The 17,523-nt window shown below is 51.8% G+C and overlaps 1 protein-coding gene across 1 annotated transcript; it reads left to right on the forward strand.

Moving 5' to 3' along the window:
• Window positions 1–7,005: 7,005 nt before the first annotated feature.
• On the forward strand, window positions 7,006–17,256 carry LOC142976800 (uncharacterized). The gene is made up of 2 exons (XM_076120368.1): window positions 7,006–8,922; window positions 9,170–17,256. Exons 1-2 carry the CDS (start codon window positions 7,006–7,008, stop codon window positions 15,278–15,280), a joined length of 8,028 nt encoding a protein of 2,675 aa, XP_075976483.1. The 3' UTR covers window positions 15,281–17,256.
• The last annotated feature ends 267 nt before the right edge of the window (window positions 17,257–17,523 follow it).

Below are 17,523 nucleotides of genomic sequence, written 5' to 3' on the forward strand. Positions count from 1 at the left end.
GCGATGGCCACCTTTTCAACGGTGGCCGTATCCCCAAGCCCCAGCACCCGCAGATCGGCGCATTTGACGGGGACCGCTACCTCGGCAACCCCGTCGAGGGCGGCCTTCAACTTATCGGCCAGGGCATTGGCCTTTTCCTGGCTTTGGGCGCCTGGGATCTCTATGATCCGGGCCCCTGTGGCGGATCGGCGGAAGTGGACGGACTCTATGCCCAGGTCCGCCGGGTTCACCGCCTCTTCCGCCCGCTCCATAACCTGGGCATAGGTAACTCCTTTTGCGGCAGCCTCCGTGTTGAGAGTGACCAGCACCGCGGCCGTCTTCGGGGCAGTCAGCTTAGGCTTGGCCCGCTGCGTCTTCTTAGCCGCCTGGGAGGCCGGTTTCTGTGCCGCCGTGGAGGGGGGGGACTTTTTCCCCTTCCCCTTTCCCTTCTTTACCACCTCCGTCCAGGTGGTCGCTTGGTTCGAGGGACCCGCTACAGGAGTGGTGTCCATCGCCTCCGGAGTCGGAGGAACCGCCGGCAGTTCGGGGACCGGGGGATGACTCACCCCCTTTTTATTCCCCTTGTTTTTCCCCGTCTTTTTCCCCGACTTTTTCGCAGCGGGAGTAGACTCCGCTGCAACAGGTGCCGGAGCACAGACCGGCGCCGGCACTGGCGCCGGGGTGCCAACTGGCACCGCCGAGGCCCTGTCCGCCCTTAGAGGTGGGCGAATTCTCGTCTCCGGGAGGAGGCGCTCCTCGATGCCCTCGAAGCGGGCATTAATCATGGTCCCCACTGAGGCTATAATTGAGCGCCTGAACTCCTCTAGCAGCTCTCCCATCTGAGGCATGGAACTCGAGACTGCTGGGGCAGGCGGTGGGCAAGTTGCCCTCGTGGCGGTTGTAGTGCTCGCCTGTTCCAGCTCCAGCAGCAGGGATTTGCGCTCGACTTTCAGCGCCTCATTCTCCCGGCGGAGGCGAGCGAACTCCACCTGAATGCGGCGCACCTCGTCCGACATCGTTCTGTCCGCCAGGGCCTCTACGATGTCGAGTAGACCCGTCGCCGCCATATTGAGGGTCCTCATATAACCCCCCTTTAGGTTCTTTGATGTGCGCACGACCTCAAAAATGGCCGCTGCACTCACGCCAGCCTGCGCCCTTAGTTGTTCGGCATCGAGCCGATGCGGCGCGTCCAATGCTGGGCGCTCAAGCCCCTCGTCCGGGTCAAAAATGGGCGCCGGGGGTCCCATTGCGGTACGGGACGAACTCCTCGACGAACGACTCCGGGTAGAAGGAGCACCCGAAGTGGTCCTTCCGCGTCTAGCCACCGGCTCACGTGGAGCAGTGCGGTCCTCGGTCTCGGTTTCTGAGCCCGAAATTTCAGACCCGAGCACCGAGGGCGTTCGGTGTCTTTTACGGCGTGCACCGTCGCCCGAAGACATAAACTCATCCGGCTCTCCGATTGGGAGCCGCTCCAGCACCACAACGGGAGTAAGGGGCCTGGAACCCCCTCCTCCGACAATCAACGACGGTCGCGCAACACTGGGCGTGCGACGACCCTCCACCACTGCGCAGTCTACACTGCCGGGCTTTTTGCCCCCGATCTCCTCCTCATTGTTGGGCTTCTCGCCCCTCCCACTGTTAACGTCGTTTTGGTTTTTGTTTAAATTTAAGAAATCCATATAGAGTCCCACGAGTATGGGGGAAATAAACCGTCCACCCAGGCAGAGCCCCCTGTACCTGGGTAACCCTATTACACGGTGAGGTCGGGCAGGTTTCACCGGAACTTACAAACTAACTTTTTTTAGTGAGGTTAAGTCCTCTTGACCCGGCCAATTAAGGCAAGGCCCTCGGTCCCAGCAGTGGCCGCGAGACGTGACCACGACACCTCCGCTGGGATAACGAGTTTGAAGGCGGTGACCGAAGTCTGCCCTCCCGGAGACGATACCGAAACCGGGAGAGCCCGCCCTCCCACCGACGGATCACCCGTCCCTCCTCCGTCACCTGTGCCCTCTGCAAGCAGAGGGACACGCACAGTGATTTTTTATAGAGGTTTTCTTCCTCGCGACCGCTGTCTCCCCGACCTCCGACAAGCAGCCCCCGATCCTGACTCAAAAGTTGGGCCAGGCTTGCGGTTTGGGTCCGCCGAGAACGGTACTCAGCGGACACCCCCACCCCGGGCAGGACATGAAAGTCCGCCCCCCCATGGTTTTTTATAGAGGTTTTCCTTCCTCTCTCGTGCAGTGGCGCTCGCGCACCACCACACGGTGTGAAGGGACCTGGTTCTGAGCCTGAAGGCCTCAGAACGAAACGGTCCCTTCGGGTCTGTCTTGGCTTCGCTAATGCTACTGAGCCCCCTCACCACGACAAGGTGCAGACCCACGAGGGGGAACCTAACCTAACCTAACCTAACCTAACCTAACCTAACCTAACCTAACCTAACCTAACCTAACCTAACCTAACCTAACCTAACCTAACCTAACCTAACCTAACCTAACCTAACCTAACCTAACCTAACCTAACCTAACCTAACCTAACCTTTTTTTTTTTTTTTTTTTTTTTTTTTTTTTTTTTTTTTTTTTTTTTTTTTTTTTTTTTTTTTTTTTTTTTTTTGCGTCAGGAAAATGCATTACTGCATGTCCCGCCCCAGGGAGGAAAGCGGGGGTCTGTCGGGCTCTCCCGCCGGCAAGGCGTTCCGGCTAACATGGGCATACCGACTAAAAACCTGACGGTGTTCCTTCTACAGTCACCATAACGTGGCCAGGACGCGGTACCTCCAATCGGATACTCCGCGTCCCAGCCGGTGACGGCCCGCTTTGGATGCGGGCCCTACTTCGAGCGGGGGCGGGCATGATGGTTGCCCCCCCCTAACTCTCCACTTCACGGGGGTGCGCCAGGAACACACAGCGCACTCCCCACCTCTCGGACCTGTTCCCTGTCCAGGCGACGGAGCGTTCCGCCTCCGCCGCCCACAGGTCCGCGTCACGGGGGCCGGAGATCGTCCCGGCGCCTACGACGCCCAGTGCGTCTTGCGCGGGAAGGGAGGGGAGCGTTGATTTCTCGCTCCCGTTCCGCCGCCTCTTTGAGGGAAATGACCTCTTCACAGAATGAGGCGACGGCCGACCACGCTGCCTCGCTCCCGACCATGGACAGAACCACAGCCGAGAGCGAGAGGTCGCTCCCGACCACCCCGGTCAATTGACGGCGCTGCGACGACCACGCCTGGCAGTGTGCCAGCGTATGCAGCGCCGTATCGGGGCAGTCTCCACAGTGATGGCACCTGGGCGTCTGCTCGCGGCCTATGCGACACAGGTACTTGCCGAAACAACCGTGTCCGGTCAAGACCTGTGTCAGCCGATATGTGAGCGCGCCGTGCCCTCTCTCCAGCCACTCCGTGACCGCCGGCCGCACGGCCTCGATGGTTACGAGGCCGGCGCTGGGGTCTTCCAGTCGTCGCTTCCACGCCGCCAGGACATCTTGGCGGAGCTCTGCTCTCCGCGCCTCGACTTCCTGAGGCGCTGGCAGTGAGCCTCCGCCTCGGGCCTCCTCGCGCCATGTATAGAGTGACGCGAGGGCCCCCGCGTCCAAGTCCCACGGCGGCGTTCCGGCCAGTAGGCACGCCACTTCAAAGGAGATCGTGCGGTAGCCTCTCACGGCCCTGACGGCCATCACCCGCTGCGGACGTCGCAGGGCGGCGATGTTTTTGGCCGACAGGGCATTGGCCCAGATGGGAGAGCCATATAGGGCCATTGACCGCACGATCCCGGCGTACAGCCGTCGGCAGGTGTTGTTTGGCCCCCCGAGGTTTGGCAGCAGGCGAGATAGTGCGCCCGCCGCACCTACGAGTTTGGGGGCCAGCCGACTGAAATGGGCTGTGAAGTCCCATCGGCCGTCGAGAGTCAGTCCGAGATACTTCATCGACGGTGCGATGCCGATGGTGACTCCGCCTACTATAATGCTGGATCCGGGTGGAGGGCGGCGTCGGGGCCCATGGAAAAATAGGGCCTCCGACTTTTCTAGTGCCACCTCCAGACCCAGCCGCCGGATGCGAGCGACGACTTGTGCGACCCCAGCTGTGGCCAGCACTTCCGCGTCGCGGTGCGTCTTCCCCCGGGCTGTTACCAACGTGTCGTCGGCATAGCAGAATATGCCGACGCCCGGCGGGAGCGCACCGCGCAGAACGAAATTGTAGCCCACGTTCCACAGGAGAGGGCCTAGAACCGACCCCTGTGGAACCCCACACGTGACTACTTTTCGCGACCAACTGTTCTGACCCGGGTAGACGATCGATCTACCTTCTAGGTAAGCCCCGACAATGCGGCGGAGGTAGAGTGGCACTCTGTGATATTCCAGTGCCACCCGTATGCTGCTCCAGGGGAGGGTGTTGAAGGCGTTGGCGATGTCGAGTGACACCGCCAAGACGACCTCTCCCTGGGCTACTGCGTCCTCCGCCAGGGCCCTGACGCGTGCAATTGCGTCGATCGTGGAGCGCCCTTTGCGGAACCCAAATTGTTGGTCCGCTAGGTCCGGCCCAACACAACTTAGGTGTGCGACGAGGCGGTCTGCAAGGATGCGCTCAAAGAGCTTGCCCACCTCGTCCAGCAACACTATGGGCCGGTACGCGGACGGCGAGTCCGCGGGGCGCCCCTCCTTCTTCAGCAGGACGAGCTTCCCGGTCTTCCACGGTGCCGGGAACTCGCCCCTCTCTATGCACGCGTTGTAGAGCCCCAGTAGTCGGGGCTCGAGGGCCTCTCGAGCCAGGACCCACGCTCGGCCTGGAATGCCGTCGGGCCCTGGGGACCTAACCTAACCTAACCTAACCTAACCTAACCTAACCTAACCTAACCTAACCTAACCTAACCTAACCTAACCTAACCTAACCTAACCTAACCTAACCTAACCTAACCGAGTACTCACTAAATAGTGACACGGCACACATATAGCTCCGCGTTAAAAATTCCTTATTCGGGAAATCCGTGAGCTAGGCGTGTAAAAAGTGTTGTCAGTGATAGTTAAGTGTACAATTCACCTCATCCATTGTGGGCAAAGTGATCCTCCATCAGGTTTGGGAGTTATTAACCCTCAAACTTGGCAGAGGATAGCCACCAAACGGCTTCAACTACCACCAAGCCACAAACAACATCACATCAAGCCCTACATCCTCTACCTGCCGGTACCACCAACATCAAAATCGGCGAAGGATTCAGGAAGTTACTAACATCCAAACTTTCAAAAACCACGCGGTCTCCACCACGTGCTACACAAAGGTTAAGTACTAGCCACATTACATACTTAGGTTAAGTACTAGCCAACACACCACGTGTTTCCACAAGCGGTGACATCAACATCACCTGTCACAACTGTCAACTGTCATCTGTCAGTTGTGTCAGTGTCAACCCCAACCAGCTGTCAACAGTGTCAAGCTGTCAACAGTGTCAAAGCTGTCATCAGTGTCACAACTGTCACCAGCGACACCTCAGTCACCACCCACCCACCATCACCACCAGGAGACCGAGGACAGGGCTCCTCACCATCATCAACCAACATCAGGAGAGATCCAGAGCCAGAGCTACACCATCATCAAGGTACTGCTCGAGGATCCCATCCTTAAAAAAAATTCCACCACCACACCCACATACTATCCAACAAACACCAACTAAAAAAAAAAAAAGGGTATCCTCAACCCCCAACCCCCACACCCCCCACCACTCCTCAACAAACCTCTCCCCCTCCGGGCCCAAATTCTAACCCGAGGTACTCAGACCACATGTGTCTGGGCTCCTCATAATCAGGAAGTCTTCCCCCATCTTCAGACTTCAACTGATTCCGGACCCCCCCCTCCAAACCCCCCTACCACCTACCCCACCCCCCTCACCCTAAAACCCAAAACCTCTACCAATCGTCTCCACACGAGACCTCCCCCCCCTCCCCCCTCAAAAATTTTACCTCACCCCCCCTGGGTCTAACTTCTGAACCAAGGGACCTAGACCCCTAGTGTTTGGGCTCCCCTTCATCAGGAGACCAAGCCCCATCCTTTGGCCCCAACAGTTTCCAGTTTCCCCCCCCACCCCCCTGAACCACTTACCTCACCCCCCTCACCCTAAAATCCAAAACCCCCACCAATCGTCTCCACACGAGACCTCCCCCCCCCCCTCCCCCTCAAAAATTTTTCCTCACCCCCCCTGGGCCTAACTCCTGAACCGAGGGACCTAGACCCCCCGTGTTTGGGCTCCTCTTCATCAGGAAACCAAGCCCCATCCTTTGGCTCCAACAGTTTCCAGTTTCCCCCCCCTCACCCTTGAGTGACCTACCTCACCCCCCTCACCCTTAAATCCAAAACCCCCACCAATCGTCTCCACACGAGACCTCCCCCCCCTCCCCCCTCAAAAATTTACCTCACCCCCCCTGTGTTTAACTTCTGAACCAAGGGTCCTAGACCCCCCGAGTTTGGGCTCCCCTTCTTCAGGAAGTCAAGCTCTATCTTTTGACTCCAACAGATTTTAGATACCTCCCACCCCCTCCCCAAAAAACCCAAAAAACCTCCCAACTCCTAACCGAGGGATTTAAACCCCCCGTGTTTGGTTTCCCTTAACTCAGGAAGCCGAGCTCTATCCTCAGGCCTCTTCAGTTTCCCCCTCCTACCCAAACCAACACCCCTCCTAAAGGCCAAACCTGAACTAAGGTCCTAACATCACCTTCTTCTTGGGTTATTGATACAGGATTCCAAAGACCATCTCTTTGGTTCCTTAGATATCCTAACACCCAACCCTCTTAGACCTTAGTTTCCACCGCCGCCCCCCTCCCCCAATCCCATAACCCCCAACCCCCCGAAGTTCCCACCCTTTTTCCCTCCCTTAGCCAAACAACCCCTTTTACCTTTTTTCCCCCTCGGGCATACCTCGCAACAGGAGATCTATACCCGAGGAAGGAACAAACCTATCAGACAACACAAAGTCAGACCATCGACAACACGCCAACTGCGTACTCCTCTACTGACTAACTAAAACCAACATCAACTACAAACACAATATGTCTTCGACATCAAAATCGGCCAACACATACGTCGTCAAGGACGTCAAAGAAAAGGCCAACCCACCCAAGACCAAAAAGGGCCCAAGCTCCCAAAAGGCAGCATCCACATCAGCCGCCCCCAAAACCTACACTCGCTCACTGAGGGAGAAGGTGCTTGCCAAAAGCGCTCAGGCTGTCTCCGTGAGCTCAATGTCTCATGAAGAGAGCGAGCCACTAGAGGCAGTCATCGAGAGAGTGGAAGCCCTACACCCATTAGAGACACAGATGGGACCACAAGAGAAGGTCGAGATGTGGAAACAAGGAGAGGAAGACCTACCACCAAGACCCATACAGTCGGAAGACGAAGAGGGTTCTATGGTCTCCGCATCCGACTCCATTCTCTCAGACGTCTCCAAACTAAGCGGGCACCTGCGATCCGGCAGAAAAAGCCTCCTCCTCACCACCTGCAGAGGCACCGGCATCGAGATGGACGCCGCCAACAAAGCAGCCAACACCATGCTGTTAAAAGGGAAGGAAGCCTTAGAGCAGGCTGGTAACATGAAGAAGGAGTGCAAACTTATAGCACTGGACTCCCTTCAATCCCTATATGAGACAGTGCTCTCACTATCTGACTCCAGGTCAAGACACAAATACAACCTGGAGAAAGAGAGATCGCGCCACGCACAAGAGCTGGTGCGCATCGAGAGGGCCCACAGCAGGGAGATTACCAAGCTTACCGAGGCACTGCTCCAAACCCGACAACAGGTGGAGGACACTCACAAGGAGGCAAAAGACATAAGGCAGTGGCTAGAGTTCGAAACAGTCGAACCGCACAGACACATTGCCGAACTGTCCAAAGCCACCAAGGAGCTGGACTCAAAATTCAACAAACTGACTGACACAGTACAAACGTACTGTAAAAACGACACCACTGGCGCCCAGCTGGAACCCCTCAGCAGCAAGCTTCGAGGCATAGAAGCTAACATGAAACAAGTCCAAGAACAGCTGGACGAGCTGAGGAGGGCCACAAACAAAATCGAGGAGAAAACCTCGACAGTCGGCCAAACACTGCTACAACATCTAAGCAGTGAACCAACACAGGCACCACCAAATCACCCACAACTTGAGGAGGATCTCAAGTCCCTCTCCAATAAACTAGAGGACTTGTCAACAAAAATCACCCTCGCCCACAACACTCCTATAGCACCACCAAGAGTGGAAATCGGCGAACACCTCAAGCCGATCACCGAGAGGCTGAAATCAGTGTCCTCGGACCTCAAGACCCTCAAGGAGCAAAAGGAGAAGGAGGCACCACCACCCAGCATCAGCCTAGGAGCAGAGATGGCACTGGCGGAGATGATGAAGACACAGGCAAGCGCAAAACCTACATACGCGCAAGCCGCAGCTAAAAAGCCACCAACCCCACCAAGGAGGCCAAACCACAGTCTCATAATCTCGTCAGCTGACAAAACCCACACCAGCGAGACAATAGTCAAGACACTTCGCTCGGTAATCTGCCCTAAAACCACTGGAGCAAGAGTGGACAGGGTGAAAAAAGTAAAAAACCAAAAGGTTATTTTGACCTGCAACAACAAGGAGGATCTGGCTAAAATAAAGTCGAAGATCGACAAAAGCCAAACACTCAAGTCGGAGGAAGCCAGGACCAACAACCCCCTCATCATCATCAGGGATGTCATGGCCTACCACACAGACTCCGAACTAGTGGAGCACATCCTGGCTCAAAATCGCCAGATTCTCGAGGGAGTCGAGGCAAAGGAGCGCATCATCAAGGTGCGCTACAGGAAGAGGGCCCGAAACGCCCTGGAGTGCCACCCAGTGCTGGAAGTCTCCCCCCCCCTTCACAAAAACATCTTAGAGGCGGGAAAACTCTACATTGACCTCCAAAGGAGACCAGTGGCTGACCAGTCCCCTTTGGTACAGTGTACCAAATGCCTGGGATTCGGGCACACAAAAACACTGTGCCAGGAAAAGGAGGGGCACTGCAGCTACTGCGGCCTTAACCACACATGGGATGCATGCCCAGCCAAGAAAGAGGGCAAACCTCCTTCCTGCAGAAACTGCACCCGCACCAACAAATCAGCAGACCACCAGCAAAAACTTGACACTGCACACATAGCCTTCAGCAGTGAATGCGCAGAAAGGGTTAAATGGGACGCCATAGCGCGCTCCAAAATATCCTACCTTTGCTAAGGTGGCCCCAACCTCACCCACTCCATCAGTGGACACATCCACTAAAATCAAAATCATCCAAGCCAACCTCCAACGGTCACAACTGGCAACTGCCGAGCTGCTACAAGTGGCACAGGATCGGGGAATCTCGATAGCCCTAGTACAGGAACCCTACGTAGGTAGTACAGGCATCCTAAAACAACACCCAGGCACAAGAGTCATCCAGTGCACCCTGAACCGCAGAAAACCAAACAAAGCAGCAGTCATCGTCTTCGGCGACAACCTGGAGGTTATTCATGACCCCCAACTAGTCACTGAGACGGAAGCGGCAGTTTTGATCGTGGCAGGAACAATCAAGCTTGGAATAATCTCACTATATTATGAGGGAGACCAAGAAATTGAGCCCTACATCAACCGCACCAAAAGCCTTATAGGCAAACTTAAAACAACACACAACATCGTCGCGGGAGATGTCAACGCCTGGAGTCACTGGTGGGGAAGCTCTTCTGAAGACCCAAGAGGAGCAGCCTACAGTTCATTCCTTGACCAGATGGACCTACACATCCTGAACACAGGAGACACACCAACCTTCGAAACCAACAGGAGAGGCAGACTCTACACCAGCATAGTCGACGTGACAGCCTGTAGCCAGCCACTCCTAGGCAAAATAGAAGATTGGAGAGTCAATAGAAGTCTCACAACTTCAGACCACAACGCCATCACCTTCACACTGCGAGTAGAGGGGACCCTTAAACCCTTAACCCCTCAAACAACTCGCATCTACAACACCAAGAAGGCAAATTGGTCAGACTTCACACTCCAACTCAAAACCAGCCTGGCGGAGAAAAACATCACTCCACAAACAATTGAAGGCATCATCACACCATCATCTCTTGAGTCCATACTGGAATCCTACATCACAACCATCAAAGACACTTGTGATAAAACAATACCAAAAGTAGGATCCAACAAAAGGAACCCAACACCACCGTGGTGGACACAGTCTCTGGGACAACTTAAACAAGAAGTCCTCAGGAAAAAGAGACGCATCCGCAACGCGGCACCCATCAGGCGACAGCACGTCATCGACGAGTACCAGTGCGCCAAAAACATCTACAAAACCAAAGCCGAAGAGGCACAAACTTCCAGTTGGAAGGAATTCTGTAAGTCACAGGAGAAAGAGAGCATGTGGGACGGCATCTACAGAGTCATCAGGAAAACCGCGAGGCGTCAGGACGACACCCTCCTCCGGAACACCGAAGGAGAAACACTCAGCCCGGAAGACTCCGCGGAACTCCTTGGTAAAACATTCTACCCAGATGACACCACAAACACCGACTCCCCATACCACACTCAACTCCGAGCAATCACCAGCAGCAACCAACACCGGGAAACCTCCCACAACATACCAGATGATCCGCCATTCACAATGGCGGAACTGGACACTGTGCTTTCTACACTAAACCCAAAGAAAGCCCCTGGTCCAGATGGCCTCACAGCCGACATCTGCACAGCAGCCATCACATGCGGTAAGGAACTGTTCTTGGCGATAGCAAACAAGTGCTTGTCGCTAGAATACTTCCCAATCCCGTGGAAAAAGGCCCACGTAATCATCCTTAGGAAACCCGGCAAGGAAGACTACACCCACCCAAAGTCCTACAGACCCATAGGCCTCCTAGCAGTTTTCGGCAAAATTGTCGAGAAACTCATGATAAGGAGAACCCTATGGCACATCCAACCAACACTCAACAACAACCAGTATGGTTTCATGCCCGGGCGCGGGACAGAGGACGCCCTCTACAATCTAGTGGATCACATCAGAGAGGAAATCAAGCAAAAGAAGATAGTACTCCTAATCTCACTGGACATAGAAGGGGCGTTCGACAACGCGTGGTGGCCAGCACTTAAACACCAACTGGGAAGGAAGAAGTGCCCAAACAACATATACAACATGATCGGCTCTTATCTACAAGACCGAAAAATCACAGTCAACTATGCTAGGGCAACCTACACAAAAGGCACCACCAAGGGATGTGTCCAAGGCTCCATCGGAGGACCCACATTCTGGAACATCATCCTGGACTCGCTACTCCACCAACTCACCAGCGAGGGTACCTACTGCCAAGCATTTGCTGACGACGTGGTCCTACTATTCTCAGACCACTCCTCAACCACCATCCAACATCAAGCAAACCAAACCCTGCAATCAGTAGTGGAATGGGGTCAACAAAACAAACTTCACTTCGCCGCGCACAAGACCAGCGCCATGGTTCTAACCAAGAAGCTCAAGTTTGACCCCCCCCAAATCTACATGTCAGGTAAGGCCATCAGCTTAGTGGAAGAGGTCAAAATTCTAGGTCTCATCATCAACCGCCCCCTAACCTTCACCACACATGTAGCCGCCACTTGTAAAAAAGCGGCGGACATCTACAAACAACTAGCGTGTGCAGCAAAGGTAACCTGGGGCCTCAACAGCGAGATCATCAGGACCATCTACATCGCGGTCATAGAGCCGATCATCCTGTACGCCTCAAGCGTATGGGCTCCGGCAACTGAGCTCAACAAGGTACAAGATACCCTCAACTCCATCCAAAGAGGCTTTGCCCTCAAAATCTGCAAGGCCTACAGGACAGTGTCACTGACATCAGCCCTCGCCCTAACAGGAATCCTACCTATAGATCTTAGGATCCAAGAGGCAGCCAGCTTCTACAAAACCAAAAAGGGTCTTAGCCAAGACTACATACCACCGGGAAAGGAGCTGGAACATGGGACCGGCAATCTTCGCCCACTCCACCCATCCAAACTTCCACCAATTAAGTTTGAGCTCCTGGAGGACATGGAACCCCACACCATCACCACCCACCAAATCACCGGCCCTCAAATCTACACCGACGGCAGCAAAATTGAGGGAAAAACCGGAGCAGCCCTAACATGGTGGGAAAAAGGTAAAGAAACCCATAACTCCATTTTCAGTCTTGGCTGCTTCTGCACCGTGTTCCAGGCCGAACTATTCGCCCTTCACAAGGCAATAGAAATGGCAAATACCAGCAAGGAGCCAGTGGTGAACATCCTGAGCGACTCCAGATCATCACTGGAGCTGCTACAATCATCAACCACCACCAGCACCCTAGCTACCACCATCAAACAACACATAGCAGAGGCAACAGCCGAGGGGAGAGCAATCAGGCTCTTCTGGCTAAGGGCCCATGCTGGCACTCCAGGTAACGAGAGAGCAGACGAGCTAGCAAAGCTAGGAGCTCTGTCCAAAAACCAACATACACAACCAGTGGATTATGACAAAGTCCCACTGTCCTTCGCCAGGAGGAAAATCCGAGAGGAATCCGTCCGGAAATGGCAGGACAGATACAACTCATCAACCACAGGAGCTACCACAAAAAGGTTTCTTCCAGAGGTCAACACAGCCTACCGGTTCAACAGGGAAACACCAATAACACCAATCCACGTGCAAGCCTTCACAGGCCACGGCGGCATAGCGGAGTACCTACACCGGTTTAAACTAAAATCGAGCCCAGACTGCGAATGCGAAGAGGGAGCAATAGAGACAGTATGGCATATTATACTAGAATGTCCACGCTTCCTAGCACATCGCACTGAGCTCGAGATTAAACTCGGCATCAAATTAACATCTACAAACCTCCCATCACTTCTTCACCAGAAGGAAACAGGAAGACCCTTTTTGGACTACATCGAGAAGATCTTCAAGGTAGCCCACAGGAGAAACAGTAGTGAGGAAGGAGGCGCATCGTCGCACCCCACACTAAACTCTCAACCACCACCACTACAGGTCACGGAGTTACCACCAACCTCCAACCTTCAAACTAATTTAACAACATCCATAACCAAACTGCTGAGAGAGGGACAAACGGGAGCCCCCGGCCTGAGAACCAGGAATGTGGTACTCTTCATGAACACCAATTATGAGCGTCTGGGGATAGGCTTCTGCTACTCCTCAGGCCCCAACAGAGTCGCCATATCACCTGGGGTAGCCCTACAACTAAAAGGCAGCACCACTAAAAATACCATCAAAAGGAAAAGGTTCGACGCCCTAGGAGAACTGGAAGTCGCGGGTCTACACACAAGAGTAGCCCGCACCAACAACAAAACCATCCTGCTATTCGACAGAATAGCAGACATCACCCAGTTCACCCAAGCGTGTCAGCTGCTACTAACAATAGCTCAAACCAGTGACCCCACCACCAACACACCGCGCATCATCAGCGTGGACTCGATGGTCATTGGCTTTGACAGAGGACAGGCAGCGGAGTACCTTGGCTGTGTAGAGGCCTCCAAACACCACGAGGTCGTGGTCTACGAAGGTAGGGGACAAAACCTCAACTTTCTCAAGACCAACACACAGCAATCTGCACCAACACCTCCATCACCACAACAACCAACAGCTTCATCTCCAGCGCTCAGCGGCTCGGAGATACTTCAGCAGAAGCTGGAAAAGAGCTTAGCAGCAACTAAACCCACCATCAAAACAACTCCCATACCAACCTACCTTAAATTCCTCCCAGTAACACTGGGAGCAGCCCTCTATAGAGCACCACAGGCCCTCCGCCAAAAATTACTCCCAGGAAGACCTTCTATTTCGTCTTACTACAACACAAATCAAAGCCCCCATCATCCCATTCCACAACCAAGCAACCAACCAACAGCCCCCACCAACATCAGGACCAGGGCACAAATGGGACAAATCCAGGCGCCAAGACTCATAAAGGTCGTCAACAAAGTGGACCACATGGTCAACTCCTTCATCGAGTACGTGGCCATACTTCAAGCCACAAAAACCCTCAAAACAGCAGCTTGCAAAAAAATACTGGAACTACCCCAGTACAAAAGCGAGCAGCTGGTGAAGGACATGCTCGAGGAACATGAGGCCACCATCTACAATAATGACACCCACCAAGTCATACAAGGAGTCCCTATGACCCAACACATGGCAGCATACAACGCCACAGCGGGCATAGTCTTCTTAGACGAAATTGAGTCTAGGCAAGGCACAACATCCTACCAAACCCCACCCGAGGACCCCATCGTGGTAACAACCAAAGACACGAAGATCTGGCTCGAGGATAGGATCCTGGAGAAAGCCAGCTCTCTAACACAGGAGGATCCCTACAACAACTGGGAACTACCAACCATCACCTGGGTCAACGGAGTTCCAGGGTGCGGTAAAACCACCTGGATTATAAACAATTTCAACCATCAAACAGACTTCATCACCACCACAACAACAGAGTCTAAAAATGAGTTGAGGGAGAGGATTAGTCAACGGCAAGGAGCAGAGGCAGCGGAGAGGATTCGCACAATGGCCTCCATTCTCGCGAATGGAGTAAAGGACCAGGACCGGAGCAGTTGCAGCCGCATCATAGTTGATGAGGCTCTAATGAACCACTTCGGCTCAATCATCATGGTCGTGCGCCAACTCAAAGCCACCCAATTACTACTCATCGGGGACATCAACCAACTTCCCTACATCGACCGTGACAACCTCTTCAAACTACATTACTACAGACCATATCATCTAACACCTATCACAAAGGAGCTGCTGTGCACACACAGGTGTCCTGTAGACGTGGCATACGCCATGCAGGAAATCTACACAGGTGTGTACTCCTCAAGTAAGGTCATAAAGTCCTTACACATCTCCAGCTTCAGAGGAGCAGAGATCCCCAAAGACCAACCAAATACTCTCTACCTAACAAACACTCAGGTAGAGAAGGAAACCCTAAAACACCAGGGATATGGTAAGGGTGAGGGATCAAAAGTCCTAACTGTCCATGAGGCTCAAGGACTACAGCAGCCATCTGTCATCATGGTGAGGATGTCTACAAGAGACATTAAAATCTACCAGAGTGTCCCACATGCAGTGGTGGCGCTCTCAAGGCACACCAAATCACTCGTATACTACACCGACGGGGCAGACGACGCACTCAGTACTCTCATGAAGAAAGCCATCCGGCAGACTCCTACCGAGATTACTGAGTACAACACCAAAATGGCCATCTTAAACAGGGATAATAATATCATCTCCCAGTTAATTAACAAAATTGGACCACATCAACAAACAAATCAATAAATTAAGGGGGAACCAAGAACCCCCAAAATCACTACAAAGTGCAGTCCACCAGCACTGTCAGTAGAGGATAAACACTACAAATATTTCAATCTCTTCAACAAAATAAATCAAAAAAAAGGCATGGACCACGCGTCCATGGTGTTTCATTTATTTCCCAAAAAAAAAAAAAAAAAAAAAAAAAAAAAAAAAAAAAAAAAAAAAAAAAAAAAAAAAAAAAAACCTAACCTAACCTAACCTAACCTAACCTTTACACAGGTCGCTTGTCACACCTACTTGCCGTCGGAATCACACTTCCTTGCTCCGCATAACTAATTCATGAACTACTCATTAATTATTAATGTATGTATGTATATGCTCGTCAGTTATTCTTCAACATTTCATCAATTATTCATCAATTGTAGATCTTTTTTTTTTTTTTTCCACCTTTTCAGTACTTCATTCATTCATTCTATTATTCGTTCCATTCATTAATTTTGCAATTCATACATTTATTATTCATTTCATTCATTTCGTTCATTACATTCAATTACGTGAACTCGTGTATGAACTTGGATTCGGACTCGGATACGGATACGGATGCGGTTTCTGTTTCTAATCTGGGTTCAAATACAGATTTGGATACTAATACGGATACGAATCCAAATCCGCATCCGTATCCGAGTCCTAGTCCGATTCCTAATCTAAATCCGAGTCCGAATCCGATATGGATTCGGATTGAATTTCGGATTCGGCTATGGATCCATTTACGGTTTTGGATACGGATTCTGGTTCAGATTCAGACTCGTTTCGGTTTCAAGTTATGACTCGTATAAAAAAAAAAAAAAAAAAAAAAAATCTTTGCTTCGTTTTGTTTATTTCGTAAATTTCATTATGAACTTCAATTCATACAAGGCTTAAGTCATCGCTAGGTTCTGCAATTTCGGCAGGAATTGAAGTTTCCAGCAGGTTACTGAGAAATATGAGGACATGGTCATATCTTCAGTAGGATGTTTAATACTTCTGTGAGTTTGTTGTTTGATAAAATAAGATTTAAGATTTCAGGAAATTATGATGTAATTTAGGAAATTTGGATGTAATTTCAGGGAGTCATAATATCATTTCAGGTATTATATAGATCTCACGTTCACCTTTTTTTTTTTTTACGGCGAGACTTGAGGTTTTTACAGAATGTTTTTGATGGCATTTCACTTCTTTTTGTAGAGCGAACATAAGTCCAATTTGTATGGAAAGACGTTTTTTTTTCATAATTCAACATATTTTCCTATGGGTAAATTCAACATAGTTTCACGGGCTAAACACCCTTACCCACCCTATACCCCCTCCCGTTATGCCTCATATAGTAGGTACCTGTTTACACCTATTTATTTTATTTTCTACAGTAATAATAATTCATTAACTGCAAATGTATCCTTGTAATCTTATACATTTATATAGGATTACAAAGTTATTGTAGCAGTTGGTGTATTTAGAAAACTGGACCGAAATTAGAAAATATTAAATTTTTCCCATGATTAAGACCCTAAACCCTATTTGTATTCTAAATTTTAAGCTTCTAAGTCTGCTAGAAGTACCTTAGACTTTTGATGATCGGTGAGTCAGTGAGTCAGTGAGTCAGTGAATCAGTGAATCAGTGAGTGACAAAATTCAAAATTTTAACAAGTTGTCATTCTTAAAATACTGGTTCAAATTGACTGAAATTTTAAATATACCGTGTTTATACAATGACTGATTAGTTGCTGAAAATCCAGGCTTCTTGTTTTATCCACAACGAAATTATAGGGGTGTCAAAAATAGCCCGAATTGCTTCGAGAAAAGGATGTTACGGCCGTGCCGCTTTTTTTTTGCTCGACTTGCGGGGGCACTTCCGTGCCCCCAGATTACAGTACATTAAAGTTGTAAATCGCAGATTAACACGCGCCTCTCACATAAATCTCAATACGTATTGATATATTGAGGGAAATGACCTCTTTGAGGGAAATGACCTCTTCACAAAATGAGGCGACGGCCGACCACGCTGCCTCGCTCCCGACCATGGACAGAACCACAGCCGAGAGCGAGAGGTCGCTCCCGACCACCCCGGTCAATTGACGGCGCTGCGACGACCACGCCTGGCAATGTGCCAGCGTATGCAGCGCCGTATCGGGGCAGTCACCACAATGATGGCACCTGGGCGTCTGCTCGCGGCCTATGCGACACAGGTACTTGCCGAAACAACCATGTCCGGTCAAGACCTGCGTCAGCCG

Source organism: Anticarsia gemmatalis, chromosome 11 (assembly GCF_050436995.1).
Source record: "Anticarsia gemmatalis isolate Benzon Research Colony breed Stoneville strain chromosome 11, ilAntGemm2 primary, whole genome shotgun sequence".
Taxonomy (NCBI): Eukaryota; Metazoa; Arthropoda; class Insecta; order Lepidoptera; family Erebidae; genus Anticarsia; species Anticarsia gemmatalis.